Source organism: Chlorella variabilis, assembly GCF_000147415.1.
Source record: "Chlorella variabilis unplaced genomic scaffold CHLNCscaffold_32, whole genome shotgun sequence".
Taxonomy (NCBI): domain Eukaryota; kingdom Viridiplantae; phylum Chlorophyta; class Trebouxiophyceae; order Chlorellales; family Chlorellaceae; genus Chlorella; species Chlorella variabilis.
In genome coordinates this window covers 66,431-92,086 of record NW_005435056.1, presented here as the reverse complement: position 1 = coordinate 92,086, position 25,656 = coordinate 66,431, and the positions used below count along the sequence as shown (strand labels likewise).

Genomic DNA, 25,656 nt, shown 5'->3' with positions numbered 1-25,656 from the left:
CCACCCCCCCCCCACCCGTCCATCGTTTGCAGCAGCGAATTGAACTGGCCAATTGCTGCTTGAGATTGACATTCTTGCAGCGCCATGGACTCAGACGAGGACATGGATGACAGCTTCTACTCCGTCATCGATCAGCTGGTGGCGCAGCACAAGGAGAAGGTGGGTTGCCGCTCGACCCTCTTCTCTGCTTGGCAGCGGTCTGATCACGTGGCCTTGCGACCCCCTGATGCAGCACACGCAACTGCCGCCGCAGCCCGTCCGCGGCTCCCAGCCCAGCAGCCCCTACCTGGCGCCGCCTGCCGCCAGCGGTGGCCGCCCACCACGACAGGCGCCAGCAGGCCAGCTGCCGCCCACTGGGCTTTTCCAGCAGCAGTCCGCCGCGCCCCTGCAGCAGATCAATGGCATTGGCCCTGCCGCGTGCCAGATACACAAGCCGCCGCTGGTGCAGCCACCGCGGCAGCAGGCACCGCCGCCTCGCTCGGCACCTGCCTCTGGCGGCGCACCACCCCCGCCAGGAGCCGGCAGCGGGCAGCAGCAGTGGGCGCAGCCTCCGCACGGCAACGGTGCTATGCACCCGCAGGACTTGGCGGCGCATGTGGCCCAGCTACAGGCGGAGCTGAGCCGCAGCGAGGGGCAGAACAAGCTGCTGGCGTCCAATGTGCAGCACAAGGACCGCGAGCTGTCTGCCCTGCGGCAGCAGAAGGCGCAGCTGGAGCGCGCGGCGGCGGCGGGTCCGGGCGGGGCGGCGGCGGCGGGCCCGCAGCGGCCCTCCTTTGCCTTGGGCGAGCTGCAGCGGCAGCTGGAGTCGATGCAGCGGCAGCTGGCGTTCAAGGAGGCGGAGGTGGGTGCTGCGGTGCCTGCTGTGGCGGCGCACTGGGGAGCAGGTGCAGGCGTGCGTTTTGTTTCGCTGGCGGGCTCCGTTGTTGCCCGGGTGTCTGCCAGCTCTCCACCCTGCATGCGGTGAAGGACAGTGGCACCGGGTGAGGTGGCGCTGAACTTGCTGCTGAGCCCCTGCATCCCTGGCCTCCCCTGCTCCCCGGCAGATGGAAGACCTACGGCGGCAGTATGCCGAGCGCACAGAGCGCCTGCGCCAGACGGATGCAACGCTGGCGGAGCTGCGGGAGCAGCAGAGGCAGGCGGCGCAAGAGGCGGCGGCGGCAGGCACTGCGACGGCGGCCCAGGAGCCGGGAGGCGGCAGCGCAGCGGCGGCGGCCTCGCTGCAGCAGCGCCCCAGCGCTGGCCAGGCCTCGTCCGCCGCCACGGAAGCAGCGCAGCGTGGCGGCAGCCAGAAGCGGCGGCAGCCGGGCAGCGGAGCGGCGGCGTCCGGCGCGACGCCAGCGGTGGCCGCGGCACCTGCGGTGGAGGCTGCAGCTGATGCCGTGCCTGCTCCCCCTGCCGCCGCCGCCGCTGCTGCTGCTGCTGCTGGTCCCATGCTGGACCCTGCTGTGATGGCGGCAGCCAGCAGCCTCACCAGCAGCGCCAGCCTGGTGGCGCAGCTGATGGCGGCGTGCAATGCCAGCATGGCGCTGCTGGCGGGCGCCGCAGCAGGCCCAGAGTCAGACGGCAGCGGCGCCGGCGCCGGCGCCGCGGCAGCCGCCTCCACCGCGCTGCTGCTGCGCTCGCGCTTGGCGGCGGCGGCGGCGCGGGCACGGGATGCCGACAGCCTGGCGTTTGTGGCGGCCTTCTCGCAGCGTGTGCAGCAGGTGGCGTGCAGCATGCTGCCGCCATGCGTGCTGCTAGACAGCATCGGCAGCCTGGTGGCGGCCAGCATGGCGCAGCTGCAGGGCGCCAGCGGCGGCGACCTTCCGGAGCAGCGCCTGCAGCTGCTGGCGGCCGGGCTGCATGTAGCGCAGCACCTGATTGAGCTGGATGCGGGCTGCCAGGCGGCGGCACTGGCACCCGTGCAACCCGCCAGCGGCGGCGGCTTGGCAGGTGCGGCCGCCCCACGCCAGCTGTCCAGCCGAGTGCGGCTCTGCGGCGGCGCGGCACTAGCAGCAGCCCCAGCCAGCAGCTCGCTTGCGTCCGGCAGCGGCGGCAGCAGCAGCAGAGGCGGCGCGGCGCTGCTTGGAACAGCGCTGCTGGTGCAGCGGCATGCGCCTGTGTTTGCGGGCCTGCATGCCGGCGCCGCCGCCAGCGGCGGCGTGCTGCTGCCCGTGGCACTGAGCGCTGCGCTGGTGCTGGGGCCGCGGCACGAGGGGGTGGCAGCCGGCGCCCTAGGCACCATCCTGGAGGTTGCCCGGGCGATGCAGGAGGAGGGGCAACGGGCTGTGCTGGCCCCTGTCTTGACCACAGGTCTGTGCAGGCCCATGCACGCATGCGGCTGCCACCATGCCACGCCGGTCTGTGTCTGTTGCTCACGCCTGCTCGCCACCTGGCGCCGCGCCTGCCTGCGCCTGCAGGCACCATGGAGCTCTTCATGCAGGCGCCTCCCCTGCGCCTGCAAGCGCTGCGCCTGCTGCACCTGCTGCTGGAGGATGCGGCGCTGGCTGCGCTGTTTGAGGGCGGCTTGCGGCAGGCCGCCGCCGCGCGTGGCGAGCCGGGCCCTCCCACCGCCACCGCTGCCACCGGCGGCAGCGGCGGGCAGGAGGGGGCGGGCGGCAGCGCCACGCCCGGACGCCCCCTGCTGCCGGCTCCCGGCGCGGGCTTCGGCGACGGCGATGCGCAGCCGATGCAGCTCGATGTGCGGCCGCACGAGGGCGAGGGCGGCGAGGCGGGGTCGGGCCCCTGGATCGGCGCGGCAGCCATCGCAGAGCGCCTGCTGGAGAGTTTTGTGCTGGATGGCGGCACGCCCGCACACGCCTCTGGCGATGGCAGCGCCGGGGCTGCTGTTGCCGCCGCTGCCGCTGGAAGCACGGGGTCGGCGCCAGCGAGCGACGGAGACGGCGGCACGGCAGCGGGCGGCAGCGGCGGCGGCGGCGGCGTGGCTGCGGCGCGTGCCGCCATGGCACTGGTAGCCATGCTGCGGGAGCAGCGGCAGCACGGCATCCTGGTGTCGCTGCTGCTGGATGATGCCTGCGGGGCGCCCGGCTGCATGCTGGCGCAACGCCTGGTGCAACTGGCAGAGGCGGCCTCGGCGCTGCCAGGGGATGACGCGAGCCTGATGCTGCTGTGCCCCGCGCAGTGGCCCTCGGCATCTGCGGCGGCCGGCGGCGGCGGCGGCGCCACGCTGCTGCAGCAGCAGGCGGCCTGGCAGCAGCGCCTGCGCGTGGTGCAGGAGGCGCTCACGCTGCTGCGGGGCCTGCTGGTGGACGACAGCTGCGGTGAGTCGCCAGCAGCCCTGCAGCAGCATGCCTGAAGCATGCAGCACAAGGACCGCTTCTGTTCCAAAGCACGCTTGGGGTGTGGGGTGCGTTGGACGGCACCCTCCCTCCTGGCTGGCAGTTGCGCAGAGCCGCCGTCCAGAGTCCTTCCTCCCTGCTGCCGCCACCTCAGGTGTTGCTGCCATGGATGACCTGGTGACCATTCCCGGGGCGGCGCGCCTCACGCTGACCACGCTGAGCCGGCTGGCACGCCTGGAGCCGGCGCCGCCAGCCGTGGCGGGCGTCGCGCCGCTGCCGCCGCCGCTGCTGCTGGCGCCCTGGGCCCGCGCCATTGGCAGCTCCACAGACCACCCCAGCATCGCAGAGGCCAGCATTGGTGGCGGTGGCGCGCCAGGCTGGCTGCCGGGGTGCAGCGTGGTTGATGTGGTCTACATGGCCAAGAGTGCCCGGCACCGCGTGCTGGCGCGCATGCAGCAGGCCGCCATGCAGCAGGGTTGAGCAGCACATTCCCGTGGCAGCAGGCCTGACATCACGCGGCGGTCGGCCCATTCATTCACTTGTAACCCTCTCTTTCAGCTGTGGCGACCTACGCTCGCAACTCAGGCGGCGGCGGCAGCGTGGCGCAGCATGCTGCTGCACATAGTTCCAGTCAGCGGGCTCTTTGCACGCAATCTGCGCCCATGTCATTCACTGTGAGCAGCACGGAGGGCCAGGCCCGCTGCGGGGCGCTGAGCACTGCGGGCGGCACCATCGACACACCCGGGCTGCTCCTCTACACGCACCGGGGCTCCCCGCTGAACCTCACCCCCGATCTGCTTGAGAAGCTGAAGCCGGATGTGCAGGGCGTGCAGCTGGACGTGTTGCAGTAGTGAGTGCACGGGGCAAGCGGGCGGCCCGGTGGCTGCCCGCCGCAGCTGGTTCCCTTCAGCCAGCAGGCTGCTGAGTGTCTGCCTGCCTATCCCATCAAGGTCAGCCTCCCCTCACGGCCGCCGGCCCTGCCTGGCCTGCAGCCTGACCCAGCCCAAACCAGAGGTGCTGCGCGGCTTCAGCGGCGGCGCCCGCCGCTTCCTGGCCCTGGATGGCGGCCATGTGCTGGTGGCCACAGCCCGCGACCCGGCCATCTACGAGTATGCCGGGGCCATGCGGCAGGCCACCAACGAGTGGGCCTCAGGTGGGTGCTGCCGCGCGGCATGGCGCGGCAGCGGTGCGGCAGACTTGCGGAGCGACAGCCGCACCTTGGCAATCCGGGGGAAGGTGGCGGCTGTGTCCAAGCGCCAGCCATTGGCTGGTGACAACGGCTCGCATTGATGATCCACAGTAAACCCCGCGTTCCTGCAACAATCCTGCAACACTCCTCACACCCACCTGGCGCAGTGACTGTGCACACGGGCTCGGCCCGCGTCACGCCCGGGCAATACGTGGAGGCGGTGGCGGCGGTGGCGCCCGACGTCTGGGTGGCGCTGTCAGATGACGTGCCCAGCGATAGCAGGTGGGGCACGGGGCGTGGATGCCTTTTGGGTGGGTGGATGCGTGTGGCGGTCGCGGGTGTGTGGTGTGCCAGGGATGGTGCGGTGGTGGGGTTGCGGAATGGACTGGCATAGGCTGAGTGAGCCTCCCACTCCCAAGCACGCTTGGGGTCTGTGCCGTCCGCAGGAGCGATCGTGCGACCAAGGCAGTTGACCGCTCGATAGCCTGGCTTCGCGAGTGCCTGGCTGCAGCAGCAGCGGCGCCAGAGCTGGCGGGGGCAGCGGCGTTTGCGGCGGTGCAGGGCGGGCAGCACGTGCAGGAGCGGCAGCGCTGCGCCGAGGTGAGGCGGCACCGCCAGCAAGCCTGTGACCAGAGATGCGTCGCAGCGTGCGCTGTGCCTCACCGGCCTCACCACCCCTGCATGCCTGCCCGCTGCCTGACACGTGTGCCGGCAGGCGATGGCAGCCCAGCCCGGGGTGTCTGGCTATGTGGTGGCAGGGCTTGGCACGGGCGAGTCTCCCGCCCTGCGGCAGCAGATTGTGGAGTCGGTGGTGGCGGCGCTCCCTCCAGCGGCGCCCCGCCTGCTGTCCGGCGTGGGCACGCCCGAGGAGGTGCTGGAGGCGGTATCCCAGGGTATCGACCTGCTGGACATGGGATACCTGGCAGACGCCACCGGCGGCGGATACGCACTGTGCTTCCCGCTGGCGCCCCAGGCAGGCCAGCAGCAGCAGCAGCAGCTGGGGCAGCAGCAGCAAGGTGCGCCCGCGGCGGCAGCGAGTGGCGGCGGCGCCTGCGATGGCGCCGCCGAGGCTGCCGACGCGGCGGCGGATGCCGGCGGGGACGACAGCAAGATGAACCTGTGGGCACTGGCGTACCGGACAGACAGGCAGCCCATGGTGCCCGGCTGCGCCTGCTTCACCTGCGCCAGCCACAGCCGGGCGTACCTGCACCACCTGCTGCAGACGCACGAGATGACGGCGCAGGCAAGAGCTGCTTCTTGCCCCAAGCCAATTGGGAATGCTGGGAGCCGGCGCCTCCTCCGTCCGCTTGTTCTCTTCCCGGCCGAACATTGCCCCTCCGCCGCCGCCAGCCCATGCTGCAGGTGCTGCTGGAGGCGCACAACACGCACCACTACCTGCAATTCTTTAAAGCCATCCGCAGCAGCATCGCCGCGGGCAGCTTTGCGGCCTACCGGGGCTGGTTCCTGCAGCGGCGGCAGCGGCGCCTCCTGGGGCAGCAGTAGCTACAGGCCAGCTACTGCAGAGGCAGGCGGCGGGGCCGGAGCTCCAACCAGCACTTCGCCAGAGGAGGCTCGCTTTCTAGCCCAACTGTGCGGGGGGCTGTTGCAGTTTTGGAATGCAAGGGCTGCTTTGATTGTGGGCTGCCAACTATACAGGGGACAGATTTGGTGCTAGCTGATAGGGTTTGGGTGGCGGCGGTGATTGTGTAGTGGTGGTGTGGTGCAGGGCAAGCGGCAACGTGCAGTGTGGCTGGGGTTTGAGTACCGAGGAAAGGGATTGGTTGAGGTAGATGTAGAATATGGCCTTGGGTGGTGCACAGCTTGACCGACACGCGGCTATTAATGGTGCTGCTCAGGAAGACGAGGAGATTGACGACAGGGCAGGATGTCATCATGTCATGAAGAGGCGCAGAAGCAAGCGACTTGATGAACAAGATAGAGCAAGGGAGAGGCATTGTCATTGCCAGCGGTGAGGCAAGAGGGACAAGCTGGAGCGATGGGAGGTGACAGATAGCTTGGCAAGGGCGCGTGCCAAGCACGCACACAGGGCCAGGAGGGCGGCAGGACAAGGGAGCAGACATAGCAGGCGGAGGGGTGGTGTCAGGGATCAGGTCAGGGGTCCACACAGACATACCGCTCCTGCAGATAGTCTGACTCGCATCGTCCCCTGGGGCAAGGGTTGTCCCAGGAGCACTCCCTGCCGGCTTCTGCTACCGCCATGGCGACCTCCCCCTCCCCGCTCAGCGGGTCGGGGGACGACGCTGGCACCTCCGGCAACTGCGCTGCTGCTGCTGCCACCGCGGCAGCCGTTGCTGCAGAGGCAGCACCCATGCGCAGCGTGCCGGGGCAGCCGTCTGGCGCGGGGTCCCTGGGCACGCACACGCGCAGCTTGTCGTGGCAGTGCGTCCAGCAGCCCGCTGAGCTGGCGCAGTCGGATGCCCGCGAGCTGTGAAGGGGCAGCGGGGGGGAGAGCAAGAGGCAGGGCAAGGGGTCAGTTGTGGGTCGCGCGCCTACCACTGGCTCACAGGGAGAACAGATGGGACCATGGCGCGGGCCGCTTGCTGCCTGTGCCATGCGTGCGCAGCTTCAAGCTGCCATCCCAGCGCTCCGAGCTCACCAAAACACAATCTGGTAGGGGCGGCCGCCCAGGCTGAGGGTGACCGAGTTGTAGAAGTTGGAGTCCTTGGGTGCCTGCAGCAGCAGCAAGTGCAGCGGCGGCGCAGGTTGCAGCTCCCAGCCCTCAGCCATGGCCACGACTCATACCACCCACCATGCATCCATGCGCCCGGCATGGCAGCCTGCCAGGGCAGCTACTCTGGGGAGGGCGCAGGCGGCACCCTACAGCAGCAGCTGCGCACCCGGAAGATGGCGGCCCAGTCCGTCCAGATGGTGGGGATGCCGACGATGAAGCGCGCCTGCAGCACAAAGGGAGGCCAGCGGCGATGCACGCATGCAGGCGTCAGCTGCTCCGAACCACCGCAACCGCATGCCAACACGTGGTGCAGAGCTGGGGATGCAGGCAGCCCAGCTGGCGGCGCCAGCCAGCCCAAGCCCCGCCCCCGCCCCACGCGCACCGCGGGCGTCAGCTTGAAGTTGCCGGGCTTGAACCAGAGGCGCACCGCCGCGCCGGACGACCCGTGGCCGTGCATCTCAAAGGAGGTGATGCGGTGGGTGGTGCCCGTCTTGGCCCCCACATACACCTTGGCCAGCAGGTTGCCCAGCGGGGTGATGAAGCGGGCCAGGTTGTAGGCGGGGATGTTCTGGCGGTAGGCGGAGGCCCAGAAGAAGCCGTCAGAGGTGCGGGCGGTCAGCTGCGCGCCGCGGATGTGGATGTACCTGTCGTAGTCCCTGCAGGGGCAGGGGGCGGCGGTGGTGGCGTGAGGGCTTATGTGCTTCTGTGCGGGCCAGGGCTGGAGGTGGACCCGAAGTGCAAGGCCTGCCCTGCTGGCTTCCGGCACGGGTGGCGCTGGCCCTTGCCGCCAGCGCGGGCACGGCCGCGAGCCGCAGCGCCGGCAGCGGGCGCGCGCGCCACGCCGGCCACCTGAAGGACAGCGCGACCTTGTTCCAGAGCAGCACGTTGGGCATGGCGTGGAGCTTCATGGACACCGCCCGCCGCGTGAGGTCGCGCAGCATGCCCCACCACGCCTTCTGGCTGCCAAGCTCAAAGGTGATGAAGGACATCTTCAGGTTGTTGGAGGCGGAGCCGCCGCGCAGCGGGCCCTCCACATACACGCTGCCGGTCAGGGTGGTGCCGCTCAGCTGCTGGATGGGGGAGCTCCAGCCTGCGGGCCCGGGGCGACTGGGTCGGCGCGTGAGCAGGAGCGCAGGCCAAGGCGCCGGCGGCAGGCGGCCAGCAGGCGAGGGCGGCCCAGAGAGGCCCAGGTCGATGCTGTGAGGATCAGCTGCGTGTGGGGCACAGCCCAGCTGCTCGCCCGCAGCGCAGCGCTGCACGACACACAGGGGCAGCATGGCGAGGCTTGCCTAGCGAGCCGTTGACCAGGGGGTCGATGCCCCACGCCATGGGCGGCGCGCCCGGGGCGCGCCAGGCGGGCGGCAGCATGCTCATGCCCCAGGACCAGTAGTACGAGTCGGGCCTCACAAACACCTTGAGCTTAGCGCCGTTATTGAAGTCAAACTGCAGCGCAGGGGGATGGCAGCAGGGTTGCAGCGGCGCGGCGGCCAGGCTGGGGCGCTCCGCATGCGCGATGCCCCTGGCCAGTTGAGTGTCACCAGGGGACAGCTGCCGGGGCTCACGTTCATGGTAGCATACTGCTCAAACCTCTCCAACCCGATGAAGATGTTCTGCAGGGGAGGGGCGGCCCCAGCAGCAGCAGGCAGATGTGCACGGGGGGGGCGGCGCAGGCAGGCGTGGGAGGCGTGCTGGCAACGCAGCCGCAGCGCTGCATCTCCGGCGGAGCTGCCCAGCTACACAGTGCCCGTACGCACCATGCCACACGGGTTGACGCCCATGCAGAGCCCCAGCTTGGGCGCCATCTTGCCATACTTTCTCTTGAACTGGGCCACAGCAGGCACCTGGCGGAGCCTCTTCTTTGATATTTTCGAAAGGCTGCGTGGGCGGGGAGGGACGGCACACGCATGCGCGTTGGCAGAAGCGGCGCTGGAGAGCAGGCAGGTGTCGCAACCTGGCACCAGCGCCAGCAGGGGAGCTGTCTGCACGAGCCAGGCAGTTGTCGCGGCCACGGCTGTGGCAGCAGATGCCGCTGGCGGGAGCTGCCTGCCCGCAACTCACTCGCCCCAGGCGCCCATCACAAACGTGTGCTCGCTGCCGTCAGGCCAGGGCGCGCGTGAGCAGGCCTTGAAGGAGCTATAGTAAGGGGAGTCGGGGTCGGCAGCCCACCGCTTGGCCTGCATGCACATGCCAGCCAAGTCACAAGCAGCCGCGGCTGAGGCCTGCGCTGTGTGCACACCCTGCTGCGTCACGTTTGCCAAACAGGCAGGCGGGCATGTGGGCATGGTGCACACGCGAGCCGGCCAGTGCAGGCAGGCCTGCTGGCTAGCAGAATCGAGGAGGGGCCTGGCCGCGTTTGCTTACCGTAAGGCCAGGGAGAACCGGCACGAAGCAGTTGTGCGTGCTTTGAGGGATGCTATTGAACAGCCTGCAGCCAAATCGCAGCGCAGGGGGGGATGGTGTGGCCAGCCCAGGGGCCGCGCATGTGGCTGGCAGTTGTTGCAGGTGCAGCATGTCAGCGGCAGCATGCAGCTGAGGGCTGCCTGCCGGCTGCCTGCCGCGCCGCTCACAGGTCCACGGCGCCGTTGAGCGGCAGGATGGCCAGCAGGTTGGGGTCGCCTGGGTAGCCCACCACGTTGAGCGGCGGCACGGTGATCAGCGGCGTGGCCTTCTTGCTGATCAGGACCTGGGTGAGGTTGGGCAGCTTCCAGCCCACATTCAGCACGCAGCCCAGGAAGGGCTGGGCATAGGGGCATGTCTCTGCGCGCAGGGCGGCGGCGTGCGGTCCGGGACCCGTCAGTGGCTAGACGCTCTTAGAGGTGCTGGCCGAGAAAATGAGGGATGGCCTGGCATGCTTCCTGCATCTCTTGCTGCTGCGTGGGGTCGGTTTGGTGCAACCCCCGAATTCCTAGCCCTAGCCAGGGCCGGACGCGGCGGCGGCTGCGCCAGGTCGACGCTGGCTGCCGGTCAGAGAAGGTGGAACAGCCCAGCCCCTACTCCTTCCAGCTGACCGCCCCCGTGGCGATGGCTATGGGCAGTTGCCCGAGCGCTGCGCAGCTGCTGGCTGTGTCGTAGGAGGGCAGGACGCGGGGCACTGCACCCTTCTCACCCGCCACCGCCTGGCGTGTGCAGGCAGCTGCGACCAACGCCAGGACTAGTGCAGCCAAGGGACGCCGCGTCATGGCACCGGGGAGGTCTCCGGGTTGAAACACGGGCGGGTGTTTGAACTGGGAGGGTTGGGGAGCGCGGACACGGGGGCGATGAGTGTTTTTGGCAAATAACGCTTCTGGGGAGTCATTGATAGAACCAGCGAAGGTTTCACAAAGCTTTTCCGTCCAGCAGCCACGTAGGACCCCCCAGGCATATCGTCCATGTTTCCAACCAAACCACAGCCAACTGATACGCAACTGCAATTGTGCTAGACCGCCGGTGCCGGAGGGGCACGCACTGTCCAGGACATGATTGGCAGCACAGTTTTGCGGGGCGGCTGCGCATCCGAAACGAGACTGGACCGAAAGAAGTGGTTTGCAAAGGAATGGCGCTCCAGGGAGAGGGGCGGCACTGCCGGATGGGGGTGCGCCTGGCGGCATGCCGCAGTTCCGCACCTGGCACAGGACGAGCACCAGGAAGGGCCTTCTCATTGTCCAGCACCATGCATGACCACCCCCTGCAAGGAAGCGCAATCACACAGCCATGGCTTGATCGGTTAGGACAGGGTGCACCGCGATAAGCTACAAAGCACAAGACCAGCTGGCGCTCACCGTCGCAAGTTGAATAGGTGCGCATCAGGCCTGTTCAGGACGCCGCGACGGTGGTGCCGCTACACCAGCCGGAGAGTGCAGTTACAATGGCAGCTGCGCATCCCGGTGGTGTTCCAGCTTGGCAGAATCCAGCAGAAATCATAGAGCAATGAGCAGCGAGAATTGAGCAGAAAAGTAGGGAGGCGTCATCATGTCGCCCCGCACGAACTAGAGCTGCAGGCCCACGCCGCCGACCTCCGGCAGCGACTCTGGGATGCAGTCGTCCTCATATCCAACCAGCTCCTCAAAATCGCCCTGCATGCGACAAAGGGGCAGAAAGGGTGGCCAGACATTCTCAGAACGGGATCGCTTCTCGCGTGGCAGCGACAGCCCGTGGCGCGGCGGCCGCTGCCACATAGCGTGGCAGCGGCAGAGCGTGGGCACACGGCTGCCCCAGCAAGCAATGCTGCCCCCGCGGCAGCCTGGACTTGCCACTAAGAAGCCCTGTGGCAGCTCAGGGGCGGTGGTCATGTGGCAGCTCTCCGTGGTCGTGTTGGCGGGCACCCAGCTGCAGCAGCAGAGCAGGTTGCACATGCCTTTAGGCACATCTGAGCAGAGATGCCTGCTTCAGAGGCAGACCGGCATGCTGCATTAATGAATAACGCATGAGCACAGCTGTGCCATGCCCCCAGCACGCACCCTGCCCGCCCTCCTACCCCCCAAACCCCACCTGATTGCCCAGCCCTCTGTGAGGAAGTCGCCAGTGTATGCATTGGAAAGCACGTCGGTCAGCTCGGGCAGCGCGCCTGCAGCAAGGCGCCGGGAGGAGAGGTGGAAGCTCAGCAAGAGTGAGCACAAAGGCACGCACCGCACAATAGCCAGCCACCCAGGCCAGCCAACAAACCGCCCGCTGGGCCAGCGGCACACTCGAGTCGGCACAGCAGCGGCGGCGTGCCCTGCGTCCGCCAACTTACTCGGGTCGACTTGAGGCATGGGGAGCTCGCCGCCAACTGTGGTGATGGACGTGCCTGTACATGATGAGGCCAGCCCAGCAGCCCCCATCAACCTGCTGCCGCGGGGGCACGCTGCCAAGCCCCCAACGCAGCAAGGAGCGCACAGCGGCGGCAGAGAGTCGGTATCAGCGCTGGGCGCGGCAGGCAGCCACAGCCACAGCCACCCACCCTGGGCTGTGAGGTCTGCTGCAGGATCCACGCCTCCTGCTGCCACCAAGGGATCCATGGCGCCGCCATCCTGCGTGAGCAGCTCCTGCCGCAGCTTCCTGCCAGCACGGGCGCCCTGCAGCAGCCGCCTACCCTGCTGGACCGCAGAGGGGGCGGGGGCCGCCGCAGCGGCCTCGGCAGCGAGCGGCGCAGCGGCGGGGGCCGTTGCCGATCTGAACTCTGCAGCCGGATCCTCGCCCAGCGCGGCCCTAACGTCTGCCGCCTCATCGGCGCTCAGCACTGCAGGCGGCAGGGGACATCCGCCAACCCTGCACTCAGCGATGCTCCTCACAGCAGCAGTGCATGCCCCTGCCTGCCATGCTGGCACAGCATTGGCGCCATGCAGCGTGGCACCTGCCCACCCAGCTCACTCACCCGACAGCACCGGGATGGGCGCCACCGCCACCACAGCCTCGTACAGGGCACCCCCCCACTCGCACGGCGTGCGCAGGCGCAGGCTGCACAGGCCATCTGCCGACGCCATCCTGCGGGGCGGGGTGGCCGGGCGAGGCGCAACAGAAACACACGTGAAAGCGTGCCAACAGCACGCTGCCAAGCCAGCCTGCCAGCCCGCGTGTGTTCCCAGCACAATGCGTGCACACACGTGCAGGCTTCCCCCGCACCGCATCTGCTCCAGGTCGATCGTGACTGGCAGCTGGGCTGCCGCGCCCGCCAGCGGCGACGCGTAGGATGCCAGCGGCAGCTCCAGCTGCATCTCCACCGCCCGAGCGTTAGGCGCATCCGCCAGCGTGGCATTCACGGTGCGCAGCGGGTCGGAGGGTGCGGCGGGGTCGGCCAGGGGCAGGGGCTGCTGGGTGGCGGCGTCGGTGACTGCAGGCGGAGGAAGCCCACGGGGCACGCCGGCAACCGCTGGAATCCCACGCATCCTGACAAGCCGGCAGCGGCTCGTGGTGCTGGCGGGTGGCGCCCACCAGCCCGAGCCCCGTGCACCTCCTTCATGCGCCCCACCCGCTGGAGTCCACCGCCAGCCCACCCACCCGTGAGGCACTTGGGCTCTGGCAAGTACACGTCCGCATTGCACACCATCCACAGCCTGACGGCGGCGTGCTGGATGATGCCGTACTCCATGCAGCACACGCTGTCTGCAACAAACAGCTGGCAGGTGGGCCTGCGGGCGCAGGGGCAGGGCACACGCCATGGTGGGCAGCCTGAGGCTGCCATCGGCACATGCCTGCTGCAGGCCACGAGGCAGCATGCAGGGCAGAAGCTGCCGGCGCAGCAGCTGCCGCCGAAAGCCACTCACTCTGCCATGCACATCTGGGATCCAGGGGGCCGGCGCGGTGCTTCATTCTGAAGCGTGGACCATAGGCAGGGGGAGGCAGATAAGTACATTGAATGGGATAGGGGGGTGCATGCTAGGCTGGCTGGCGCAGCTTGAGGCATAGAAGGGTGCACCAGCGGTAGCAGCAGCGAGAAGTACACGCGGGCGTACCAAAGGCGCCTTGTGGGGAGAATGCGCCGCCAGGCGCAAAGGCACCGCTGGATGGCGCGCCGTCTCCCATGCCGGGGGCAAGCGCATTGGGGGAGCTGTCGGCTGGCCCGCCAGCAATGCCGGGAGAATAAGGGGAACCGACTGTGGTAGGGGAGTAGGAACCACCTCCCGTCGGCGTGTAGCTGCCGCCGCCGGCTGGTGTGTAGGTGCCAGCTGCAGAGGAGGCGTATGGGCTGGAGGAGTATGGGCTGGCTGTAGGTGGTCCATAAGCTGATGATGGCCCCTCGGCTGCTGGCGAGGGCGACGATGCCGCTGGCAACGGCGCCGATGCGAAGGATGGGGAGGGGGCAAGCGCTGGGGACTCTAATGGCTCAGAAGGCTGAATGCTGGGACCGAGGTAGGGCAAAGGGCTTGGTGCCAAGTCTTGGGTGGGGCTGGGAGTTTGTGGTGGGCTTGGGCTGGGAGGTGGTGGTGGTGGGCTGGGGCTAGGGGGTGGTGGTGGCGGAGGAAAATAAGTGTCGAAATAAACCGGATATGGCGGAGGTGGAGAGGGCGGAGAGGGCGGTGGTGGTGAGGGAGGTGGCGGGGACGGCGGAGGCAGAGGCGGCAGCGGCGGCGAGGGAGAGGGCGGTGGTGGCGAGGGTGGCTGCGGTGGAGAGGGAGGTGGCGGCGACGGGGGCTGTGGAGGTGGCGCTGGTGGCAGCGGAGTGGAAGGATCAAGGAAGGGTGGAGGCGGGCTGCCATCTTGATCGTCTGCAAGTGTGCTCGTCACACCTGCAACAAAGAGTCCTTCCAGCAAGGCAGGCTTGATGCTGCTGCCGCAGAATGCTAGCGAAGCTTGTCCGGCCTGATCAGCCACATGTGGGTTGGTGTCGATGAAAGCAGCACGCACCTGCGGCAGCGACGCCGGCAACAGAGCCCGCCCATGTAGTGCTGGCGGGACCAGGCTGGATGGCGGGCTGGTTGGAGGGCAGCTGGGAGGAGGGCAACACCGCAGCAGGCTGCGCATTGCCACGAGGTCTCGGTGGCGGTCGATGTGGTGGCTGGGGCCGTGGCGGCGGCTTGCTTTTGACAGGGCGAGGCGGTGGTCGTCTAGGCGGGGGGTGCGGCCTTGGGGGCGGTCTGCTTTTCACGGGCCGTGGCGGAGGCCGTTTGGGCGGTGGGCGCTTGGGCGGCGGACGGGGCCGTGGCAGCGGCTTGCTTTTGATAGGGCGAGGCGGTGGGCGCTTGGGCGGCGGGCGGGGCCGTGGCGGCGGTCTACTTTTCACAGGCCGAGGCGGAGGCCGTTTGGGCGGTGGGCGCTTGGGTGGTGGGCGCTTGGGCGGTGGGCGGGGCGGCGGCTTGCTTTTCGGCGGAGGCCGTGGCGGCTTGGGGAAACTGCCTGCACAGAGTTAAAGGGAGCGCTGGATGGGGCAGCCTGCCGCAATCAGACAGACACAATTGAGCGATACATTCAGGCAAGCAAGCGCGGGCAGGCAGGCTCACCTGGCAGGAGGCTGACTGTCGTGATAGCCGGACCAAAGCAGGCCTCCCCTGCGGGAGCGGGTAGCGCCCCCACAGTGCTTGCCCACTGCACCAGGACAGAGAAGTGCCAAAACCCACAAACTTGGTTGCTGATAGCAAGCAGAGTGCCATGCCTAAAGATGCCAATGCCAGCCGACCCAGACTGGCACCGCACCACCAGCACCAGCAGCAGTCCATTCCAGCTCACCACTGCTGCTGCTGCGCCGCTTTGCAGGGCACTCTCTATGCTTGTTTTCACCTGCGGACCAAACGCCACAAAGTGAGGGAAGACGTCGGCAGCCCAAAACCACATGCACGGCATGCTTTCCTCCTTGCTGGCTGCATGCTGGGCTGTGGCATGCAGCCCTCAGCCGCTCACCGCAGCGGCATTCTGGGTGGCGACGCGTATCCTTGCAGACACCCAGGCGCCCTCCAGGGACGCACACGCTGCCCCAGGCGTGCCGTTGGCAGACCCCAGCCACGTCACGGCAGGGGCCGCGACTCCCGAGATCTGGGCCACAAACTGCCGCACTGCTGCCTGCAGCCCTGGCCGGCTGTTTGCTAGGGCGGGGCCACCTGCAGGTAGGCAGCCAAATGGACCGAGCCGGCGGGGTCAGTGTACTGCCTTTGTGGGCGGGCAGCATTGGTTGGTGTTGCTGTACACTGTCTGGCAGCTGCAGCTGATCCACCCTGTGCAGCCAGGTGCAGCATCCCCCAAAGTATTTTTTGCAGTTGTGCGCTGCTGTGCCAGCGCCACAGAAACGCTCACCTTGCAGCTTAAATGCCAACTGCAGTTCGACTCCTTGTGGCTGCAAACAGATGAACCACGAAGGACCATGTCATAGTTCCTCCATGCATGCGACTTGCCAGTGGCATGACAGCAGGCAGGCAGGGGCGCGCGCGGGCAGCTGGCGGCTACCCACCGCTGCTGCAGCTATGACCACTGTTCCAGGCAAGGCACCTGCAAGATATGAGCATGGTTGTCAAGCAAAATGCACCAATTGAACCAGTGTCGCGGTTGACCGCAGCAGGATGGCAGCAGCGGCAGGCAGTAGGCGGCGGCAGCGGCGGCAGGCGTTTGGCGGCGGCAGCGGCATGGGGCGCAAGTGTCTGCTGAAGGCTGCGCGTCCCCTTGCGCTCTGCCCGCTTGTAAACATGCTGGGAGAACACGCGGCACGCATTGGGCTGCGAATTGGACTGTGGCGGGAGGGTCCGACAAACGCGGTTCGCTGGGAGGTGGGTGGGTGGGTGGGCTTTGAACCAACCCGCTGCGACATCCACGCGGTTTCCTTGTATCCAGCGCTCACCTAACGCCAGAAAGCACCACAGCAGCGCCGCTACAACCGGCATGTGGAGTTGTGGCATCACACCGAAAACTCTTGCCTCCTGTAGCTCCGCCTGCTCAGGCAAGTGTGATCAGACAGCGCACAGCGCATGCGGCAACAAATTGAGAGCACAATGCTTTGAGCATCTGCCTGCACGGGCATGTGCCGCGGCCGGAAGGGAATTTCAAGGGGGGCCGAAAAAACTTGACGCTTGCAAGCAATTGCGGCCGGCCTTCAATCGGGGTCGAACCCGATCAGAGGCAATTGCATGTATGTTCCCTCTTTGAGTTTGCACGCACCCCGTGCATGTGCTCGCTTGTTGCCCCTCACCCCCACTCGGCGAATTGCGTTGCTTTGTGGGACACTGAGCATCACCAGGGCGATGGAGGAACAGGGGGGCCAGCTGGCGATGGCAAACGGCTGCCAGCTGGGAGACCAAAGCGGTACGCACCGCTTTTGTATCCAGTGGCGCCGCCTCGCTGGCTCTCTGCAGACTGACCCTCAGGAGTGCAGCATTTCTTACACAGGCAGCCTCACCCACACATTCACCCTGCAGCAGGTTTGGGGTGAGAAGCGCAGGCTCATGGCCAGCCGCAGGGCGGCATCTGGCCAGCAGGGCCCACGCGCAGCAGCGGCAGCTGCCCCCGCCTCCTGCACCCACCTGGCTCACGCTGCGGTCGTTTGCTGCGCCTACTGCTGCTCCCACACTGGAAGGTACGTGAACCAGGCCTCAGCCGCTCGTAGGTGGGCAGCACCGTGCCCACCACGAACTCCGCCAGGAAGCCGCTGCCGTGCAGGATGAGCGGGTACGTGCCGGTGTAGGTGTTGAGCCACCCGCGCCTGGTGCACGCCAGGTCGTGCTGGCGGCTGAAGAAGGCGCAGAAGACGCGGCAGCGGCTGTCCACCGCCATGAGGCGCCGCTGCGGGCCGGCCTTGAGCAGGCCGTGCAGGAAGCCCTGGTCGTGGAAGCCGGGCTGGCGGTGGGCGGTGTCGGCGGCCCAGTCGATGCTGGCATCTAGCAGGCGGCGAATGACGTCGGCGGGCCCCATCACGGTGCCGGCGTTGAGGAAGCGATAGGGCGTGCCGGTCTCCGGGTAGCCCTCCACCACCTCCGGGGGGCACAGGTCGTGCTGCCAGCAATGGGGCTCGGCCCCAAACAGCACCAGCCGCTGCCCGCCCACCGTGTCGTTGTATGTGTCGAGGAGCGCCTCGGGGGAGGCCCCGATGAGGGCATCCCTGGCGTCCGCCATCAGCACGATGTCGCGCCTGGTCAGGCGGGCAGCAAAGTCGCGCAGCGCCTTGAGCCGCATGCCCCAGGCAACCTGGGAGAACTCGCCCGCCTGCAGGCTGTCCAGCACCAGGGGCTGCACTTGGGTGCCCAGCTTGCTGGCCACCCGCCACATGCGCAGCACGGTGGGGTCTGCCAGGTATTCCCGGGTCACAAATGTGATGGCGTGCAGAGTGTGGGCGGACGCAAAGGTGGGCGGCGGCGGGGGCGCTGGGCGCGCCGCAGGTCCCACGCGCAGCCAGGCCCTGCATGCAGGCCCCACACACTGGTGAGTATGGCGCACGGAGCGTGGGCGAGGAGCCAGCACGCAGCTCCGCCTCACCCGGCGGCAGGCGAAGCCGTCTGCCGCACGCGCGTCAGCCCTAAGCTGTACTCTGGGCAGCTGTACAGGGGCAGCTCTGTGCTAGGCACGCGCCACCGCCGCGGGAGGCACGCTTGCACGTGGCTGGCGCCGGTGGTGTTGGCGCAGAGCCCCTCCTTCCCGCCCGAGGCCTTGCCGTCGTCTATGAACCAGAAGCCCTGGCGCCTAAACAGGGCCAGCTTGCCGGCATGGTCTGTGCAGACGGGGTGCAGGAACATGACTGCACGCAGGCAGGGATCGGCAGGGCGCGGCAGGGAGCGGCAGGGCTGCATGAGCCGGGGCGGGTGGCAGGAGCAGGATCACATGGCAGGAGGGAGGCCCCCCCGGCCTCACCAGCCCAGTCGCAAGGGTCTATCAGGGGCACCTCCAGCCCGGCAGCCAGGCCGCAGAACTCGTCCAGGTAAGCAAAGAAGCTGGGCAGGAAGGCGCGGATGAGGATGGGCCCGCCCCTGGCACCGCTGCTGGTGATCTGCGCGCGTGGCGGGCGGCAGCAGCAGCTGAGCCGGGTCGACAGCGGCAGCGTCCCCTCCGCCATGCTCCCCAGCAGCGCAGCCCAGCAGTTGCCAAGCTCACATTGGCGCGCGCCGCGTGGCACTCGCCCCGCGCCTCGCAGGCCGCCCACGCCGACCGTGCCATGTATGCCAGCCCATCCTGGTCGTGGTTGCGCTCCCGCAGCATGCGAGGCGCCATGGCCGCCCAGCGCCTGGCAAAGGCGATGCTGGCGGGAGTGGGCAGCATCACGTAGTTGCCGCCATTGAAGATGCCACCCTCCGCCTGGAAGGCGGCATCGGCGCCGGCCTCCTCCACAAACCGCAGGTAGCTCGCCCATACTGGCTTGACCATGTATACCACGTCGCTGTCTGCAGCAGGCAATCAGGAGCGAGGCTGTGAGCCGAGCGGCGCTGCCGTGCCTGCTGCCAAAGCACTGGTTAGTGGCATGCCAAGGAGGGGCGTGGCAGTGCACGGGAGCGGCGGGGAGCGCGGCGCAAGCAGCACCCGTGGAAAGCACGGCGTGGCCTGTCTGCAGCAGATGCGCCAGGAGAATGGGGCGCAGCCAGCAAATGACCTGCAGCAGGGAGCTCCGCGGTCAGCTGCCGGCTGGCACCCATGCTCTCTGGAGTGAACCCACACTCAGAAAGCACCACGCCGCCGCAACCCCAACCAGCCAGCAGCACGGCAGCCAGCGAGGCCTACCAGATAATCATGGGACCCGGTCAGGCCTGCATCCCTCGACCTGTCCATGGGCTCAGGCAGGAAGGCGGCCACGTCGGCGCAGGGCAGGTTGAGGTCGGCGCAGGCCGCCAGGTCTCCGGGGTCCCAGGCGGCGACTATGTAGTTGCGCACGCCGCCAAACTTGACCATGGAGTAGACTGCGGCCAGCAAGGGCAGCAAGGCAGCCGCAGGGTGCGCGGGGGGTTGGGGATCAGGAGTGTTGCCGCCTGGCGTGTCCAGCACGGGAGTCCCTGGGCATGCATGGCTGGCGAGCCGCTGGATGCGCATGCATGCGCCTGGCTGCCCAACGCACTGCAGTTCTGCATCATGACAGCCAGGCGCCTTGAAAAGGTGAGCAGCGTGACGGTCTTTGGGTGCGCGCCGATGGGCCTGGCCCGTAGCTCCAGCAGCCTGTCCAGCTCGTGCACTCCCGCATACTCGAGCACCGGGGTGCGCGGTGGCAGCAGCCAGGGTGCCGCCTCAAACTCTGCTCGCAGTGCGGCGTCCTTCTCAGGCAGAGAGGGGTCGGCCTGCAGCCGCACCAGGGTGCGACAACGGCTGTAAACCAGGGCAACACACACTGTGCTATGCTCCAGCCGGGTGGAAGTTGCAGCCAGGCAGGCATTAGGCTGCTACCTGCCTGCTGCCTACCTTACCTGCACCCGGTCAAACGAGGCCCGACTGGGGTGCTCCATCTTCATAGTGCCTGGCCAAGGGGGTCCTGCGGAGCAGCGCAGATGAGATGCATGACGGAGGGCGTGGACGGGAAGGAAGGCAGACGCTGCGACTGGATGAGTTTGGGCATGGCGGCGAGTCGAAGCTGCTGCCGCACCTTGATCCCCACGAGACAGCTGTGCATATTTTCCTGCACGTCCTCTGGGCGCCGCACAACGTGATCCCACAACCTGGAGCGCTGACGCAGCGTTCCTGCAGGCGGAGCAGGACCAGAGAGTGGCGGCGGACAGCGGCGGAAGCGGCGGCGAGGTGAGTGGCAGGGTTGAGACTTGCAGTAGTGCGTGCATGTGCACAGAGGCACAATAATCGATTCAGTAACGTGCACAGGGGCAGAAGCCGACCGACGGGGCGAATTGAGCCATGCCGGAGGGTGCTTGGGGCACGAGAGAGGCGGGAGAGCCACCCACCGATGGGACGACTGTCGCCACAGCTCCATCAGGGTGAGCAAGGCCGCGCAGAGCGCTACAGCGACCCGCACAGGGACCTGCATAGGCGGGTGCGGCTGCTTGCTCCCGCCGCGGCTGCGTCCCCCCGGCCAACGTGCAGTTGTTCAATTTACATGATTGATCAACATAATGGAAGTACTCAGGACTGGGCAGAATTGTGCTTGGGAGATGCTGCAGTACGTACATTTGGTGGGGCACTACATGGGCAGGCACACCGCTGGCGGGGCGTTTGGGTCCGATCAGCCCCCCATCCACCAGCACTCGAGCTGAGCCTTTCACAGTTATAAATCCTTCTTCTGAAGCTCTGTCACTCGTACTCGTCGTCCTCCTCATCCTCCCCAACCGCCACGCCTGCATCCACCGCTGCCTGCCCCATTGCCGACTCGGCCGCCTCTTTGGCCAGCTGTACGCAGCCTGGCATGGAGGCTGACAGCGCCTGCATATCGCCCTGCAGCCTTAAGGAAAACAGGGAACAGCTCATAAAATCGGAGCGGTGACTGGAAATGCCCGCGGCGCAAAGATCTCCGGGCGGGCAGCACAGCTATGCATGCCACACATGCCTTGGTCCAGCCGCCGCCGCCTCCTCTCCCAGCTGCCCAGTCGTGGGATGCGATCAGGCGGTCGTATTGCATCCAGTCTGCCAGCATGCACAGAGATGTCGTCGCATTTGCTTGATTGCAGCTGCAGGACGGTGTGGGAGAGCATACAAGCTCTCGGGTCACAACATCTGTTCCCTGCCTCAGGTTCACTACACTGCCCAGCAGCGGAAGTGTCGTGAGCTGTACCTGGAGCCGACGCACAAGACGTGCGGCCATGCCCGCAGCGTGAGTCCCGGCAAGGATGGCGACACCCTCCAGGTGCCCACCACCTGCATGGCAGGCCAGAGCGGTGCATCACACAGCAGGTCCCCGTCGCAGCTTGCCCAGGCCCAGCGCCACCTGTCCTGCTGCCAGTTGCCAGCACGGCTCACCCGCGTGTCATTGGCATCCGCCGGGCTGTTGAGGCGCAGCGAAGGCTTGACGAAGGAGAGCGCGTCTCCTGCCAGCACCGTGCTGGAGGGGCTGTGCAGCAGGCTGATGTGCCCAGGGGAGTGGCCAAAGCTGATGATGTAGGTGAGTTCATCAAATCCAATCTGGCTAAGCTCGAGCAGCGGCTCCTCCAGAACAACTGCCCGAGCAGCGGGCACCTGCACAAAGGATGGAGGGAGGGGGAGGCTGGCTGGCTGCTGGTTGCCACACAACTGCACCTGCTGCATAGACGACAGCATGCACTGCTCAGCCTTCGGCAAGCAGCGTTGCCCATCATGATCAAGCATTACCAGGCACTCCCGCACCCCGCCTCCCCGCCCTTGCCGCCCAGCAAGCTGCTGCTTGCCTTGACAGGTTGCTCGCCCAGGAGGCCGGCCCAGCGCAGCACGCGGGCTGCCAGGCTCCCTGGCCTCACAAAGTGTTGGCTACCCACAAGGAAGGGCGCCTCATACTCGTGGAACACCACCCTGGCCTCTGGGTAGGCTCCCAGCAGCAGCGGCAGCGCGCCCACATGGTCAGGGTGGTGGTGAGATACTGCAGGCGTGCGTGCAGGCCAGCGAAACAGAGTGCAGCCAATGTCAGGTAGCCCTGAGCGTGTGGCACCAAGGGCATGCTTTCAAGCAGCAGGCGATGGGCAGCCGAGCTGCTCTGCCGTGGCTGCCAGCCCTGCGAGAGGGAGTCTGCTTGCGGCATGTCTGTGTGGTGGTCCTGCCAATAACTACGCTGCACAGCAGCGCAATTCAACAGCGTTTGAACTGTACCCACCAATGATTGCTGCCAGTTGTTCTGCCGCTGGGATGGTCTCATGGAGCGCCGCCAGCAGCTGCTGAGCGTGAGGGTGGCGAGGCGTGCCCAGCACCCCCGCATCCACCAGCGCCCACTTGCCCTCCTGGTGCACAAGAAACACCGAGATGGGGATGGACAGCAGGCCTGGAATGGGCTGCCACCACTGGGTGAGGCTGCAGCGGGGCAATGCGGGAGCGAGGTGAGTGGCGGCAGCGGGCAGCGAGCGGCGGCGGCGGCAGTACAGGCCCCTCCGTCCAATCTCTCACTGCTCGCCTAAACAGATCTTCATCAACTTGCTCAAATCGCGGCGCCCGCTGTGTCCTCAGCCTCAGTGCCTGAAAGGCCACGCAGGCCACCACCAAAGCCCAGACAGTCCCTCTCATACCGGTCCGTGTCTTCATGCCGGAGCCGATTGAGAGACGTAGTAATTCTGCGATGTGGGAAGCCCTCGCAAGCATCTGCTTGGCATGCCAGCATCTCTGCACGCTCCGTGCTGAGCAGCATCTCATGTGTAACACACGCGCTGCGCCCACCCCAGCATGCTGCCTTGCGCGGCAGCCCGCCTCAGCCTCCTCTGAAGTTAGACCCCCCTCTTCCCTCGTTCCCCACAGCAGATGCATTTCGGCACCATACTGCAACACCAGGAGAGCCACTGCTGTTCTGCTGTTTTGCTCAAATTCTGTTGCACGGGTCAGACGCCATCATGGCGCTCACGCTATTCCGCTCTCCACCAGACGGCACTCCCCCGTTTCTGCATCGCACTCCAATTGTGCCTCCTCAATGAACTTCTCCAACTCTGCTTCATCCTCATAGAAGCTCTTCTCCTTGTGGACCACCTCGATGCTGCCCGCCGCCCTGCGTGCCTCGTAGTCCTGCGAGGAAGAGAAGCGATACGGCGGATAGGGAATCGATGCCAGTCACGAGGACATGCATGGAGTAAGCATCCACCAGTGCTACACCTCTGCTGACTGAGCTGCCTCAACCCGCATGGCAGCGCAGGGCCGCTGTCCCCTTCAAAGCGTGGCCCGCCTCGGCAGGCGTGCCTGGTGCCAGGTCTCGGAGAAGCCGGGGTACTGGCCGATGGTGCCGTTGATGCAGTGCATCAGACTAGTGACCATTTGGTCAGAGATGATGACGCCATCGGCAGCGGCCAGCAGCTGGGCCACCCACTTGCGCCAGTGCGACCTGCCCAGCTGGCGCAGGAAGCAGCCGCGGAAAATGGCGCCGCCGCAGCCGCCAAAATGCCGGTCTGCCAGCGGCTGGCCGCGCACGCGCTCAACCACCTGTAGGGTGCCAGAAAGGCCAAATTGGCAAGATGGCAGGGAAAAAATAGGAGGTCATGCAGACTAGAAGGCGGCTGCTGTGCTGACGCGGCCGCCATCAGGCGTTGAGTGGCAGCTTGCAGTTGCCAGCGTTGCCCAGCGGCTGGCTCCAGTGGGATGCTGCCAGCAGGCCACTGCCTGCCCACCTTGACCAGCTCGTCCGACAGCCGCACATCCTTGTTGTCGCCGTTGATGTCGTGGCGCAGGGTGTGGAAGGAGATGGGCTTGAGGATGTGCACGTCGTCCTCCAGCAGAATCACCCAGTCGGCCATGGAGCCGGCGTCGATCAAGTGTTGCATCCAGCGCGCCGCGTCCTTGACCGAGGAAAAGATGGTGGTCTGCGTGTCGGATGTGGCTGGCGCATACACGTGGTGGGCGCCATGCTCGCGGGCCGCGGCCTCCAGGGCAGCATCCCTGCCTTCGTTGATGATGTACAGGGGTGCCTCCGGGTAGAAGAGCCGCCACCGCCTCAGCACCTCCCTCGCCGCCCGCATCCTGTCGCCGCCCAAGGAAGAGTAGAGACCTACCAGCTGATGCACCTGGCAGGGTGCGCCCGCATGCTGCCGGTCTGCCCCATCAAATGGAGGCTGCTGAATGCGCATGGAACAGCTGGCAGTGCTGCCGCCGTGGGCGACTTGTTGGTAGGCGACAGCCATCGCCAGGACCATGCAGAGCAGCCACGGCAGAGACAGCAACGGGGACGTCGGCGGCGGGCTGCCGCCAGTCGCCGCCTTCACTTCCAGCAGGGACATTGGCGTTTGCAGGGGAGGGATATGCCTGCACCCACGGTGTCGGCGGCGGCAGCCATCATGGTGCATGATGCATGATGCATCAAGGTGTCAAGTTGACTCTGCGAGCTGCGACCCTGCTGGCGGCGCCTGGAGCGGTTATTGCTGCTGCATTGCTGCTTACCTGCCCCGGATGCAAAATGGTGCACCGTGCAGGCCGCCTGCGGACTGGCTGCAAGACACAGCTTCTGGTGTCGCAAAGCGCAGGGAGATGTGTAGTACACCTGGAAGGTCCGTTTACAAACATTCGTGAATAGGGGGAGGAATCAGAGAATCAAGGGCCTTGAACATGTACCGGGCAGGTGAGCAGTACGTTTCCCCAAGCCCTTCTAGAGGCCTCACACCGATTTGTAGATGGACTATGCGGCCGTATAGCCCGGTTTGTGCGCTGCTGCTGCTCTCTGCAGCGATTGCACTTGCAGTGGACGGCCCTGGCCCCCCTAGCTGTCACGCAGAGTGCACCAAATATGGGTGAGTCTGCACGATGCCTGCAGCAGGCGGGGGCGCAGCCAGCCACCCGTCACGGCACAGTATGTGACAAAAGTTGGGTTTTTGCTGCTGTCCACGCTTGCAGGAACTGCGGGGAGAATGGACAGTGCATGTGAGATGATGGCAAACTTGCGCACTGGCAGCCGCCGCCTGGTGGGCGCCGCTGTGCCGACCGGTTGCCGCTCGCCCGCCTGCGATGGTTTGCAGGTGCCCGTTTGGGCGAACAGGCGAGGGCTGTGAGATAGACCTGCTAGCGCCATGCCGGTTCGCCCCTGACCTGCCAGGTGTGGGCTGAGCCCTCTTGTCTGCTGTCATGCGCTTGCCGGCTGGCCAGATGCACGCCCTGCGGCAATGCAGCCCAGGCCACTCATCCTCTGTGTGTTCCTGTTGCTGTGCTGCAGCGCGCTGCGATTTCTCGCATCCTCAGAGCTGTGAGTGCGTGCGGCGGTGCCGCGTGTACGGCTGCCCCACCAATTCTACTGGCGCCGCGGTCTGCCACTGGCAGATTGGTGAGGACGACCCCCTGGGCTGCTACGAGCGGGAGGGTGTCCCGCCAGACCAGCAGGCAAGTGAGGAGCGTGTGGCATCAGGGGGTCGGGCCGCCTGCAAAGGTCTGTGCAGGCCTGGCAGCGTACACAGCAGCAGCAGCATACGGCGAAGCCTTTGATGGCCTTGTGTTCTTGTGCAGTACTCTGTGCTCCCAGAAGAGAAGGAGACGGGCGTCAAGTACTACGAAAGCTCAAAACCAGGCGCCAAGGAGGTTGACCGCAGGCAAGAGTGGCGGCGCCGCGGGGCCCTTGGGCC

General features: G+C 66.9%; 5 protein-coding genes across 5 annotated transcripts; 2 read left to right on the top strand and 3 right to left on the bottom strand.

Moving 5' to 3' along the window:
* Positions 1-84: 84 nt before the first annotated feature.
* Positions 85-3,758, top strand: CHLNCDRAFT_141188 (hypothetical protein; the record flags this gene model as incomplete). The annotated part of the gene is made up of 5 exons (XM_005843308.1): positions 85-159; positions 254-841; positions 1,044-2,292; positions 2,400-3,260; positions 3,433-3,758. 5 exons carry the CDS (start codon positions 85-87, stop codon positions 3,756-3,758), a joined length of 3,099 nt encoding a protein of 1,032 aa, XP_005843370.1.
* A 1,442-nt stretch (positions 3,759-5,200) lies between these two features.
* Positions 5,201-5,710, top strand: CHLNCDRAFT_9698 (hypothetical protein; the record flags this gene model as incomplete). Its single annotated transcript, XM_005843307.1, has 2 exons — positions 5,201-5,418; positions 5,575-5,710. Coding segments are annotated over 2 exons (354 nt in total), but the record flags the coding sequence as incomplete, so codon positions are not given.
* Positions 5,711-6,579: 869 nt separating this feature from the next.
* Positions 6,580-10,338, bottom strand: CHLNCDRAFT_141186 (expressed protein; the record flags this gene model as incomplete). The annotated part of the gene is made up of 12 exons (XM_005843251.1): positions 6,580-6,913; positions 7,085-7,158; positions 7,326-7,382; positions 7,536-7,815; positions 8,009-8,249; positions 8,422-8,602; positions 8,722-8,769; positions 8,914-9,034; positions 9,218-9,333; positions 9,521-9,584; positions 9,727-9,916; positions 10,266-10,338. The coding sequence occupies 12 exons, from the start codon at positions 10,336-10,338 to the stop codon at positions 6,580-6,582; spliced, it is 1,779 nt and encodes a 592-aa protein (XP_005843313.1).
* Positions 10,339-16,916: 6,578 nt separating this feature from the next.
* Positions 16,917-19,959, bottom strand: CHLNCDRAFT_141183 (expressed protein; the record flags this gene model as incomplete). The annotated part of the gene is made up of 9 exons (XM_005843250.1): positions 16,917-16,947; positions 17,106-17,930; positions 18,008-18,266; positions 18,380-18,515; positions 18,620-18,906; positions 19,043-19,067; positions 19,241-19,416; positions 19,572-19,788; positions 19,915-19,959. 9 exons carry the CDS (start codon positions 19,957-19,959, stop codon positions 16,917-16,919), a joined length of 2,001 nt encoding a protein of 666 aa, XP_005843312.1.
* A 787-nt stretch (positions 19,960-20,746) lies between these two features.
* On the bottom strand, positions 20,747-23,242 carry CHLNCDRAFT_141182 (hypothetical protein; the record flags this gene model as incomplete). Its single annotated transcript, XM_005843249.1, has 7 exons — positions 20,747-20,894; positions 21,225-21,307; positions 21,410-21,625; positions 21,901-22,001; positions 22,233-22,426; positions 22,968-23,125; positions 23,237-23,242. The coding sequence occupies 7 exons, from the start codon at positions 23,240-23,242 to the stop codon at positions 20,747-20,749; spliced, it is 906 nt and encodes a 301-aa protein (XP_005843311.1).
* Positions 23,243-25,656: the final 2,414 nt, after the last annotated feature.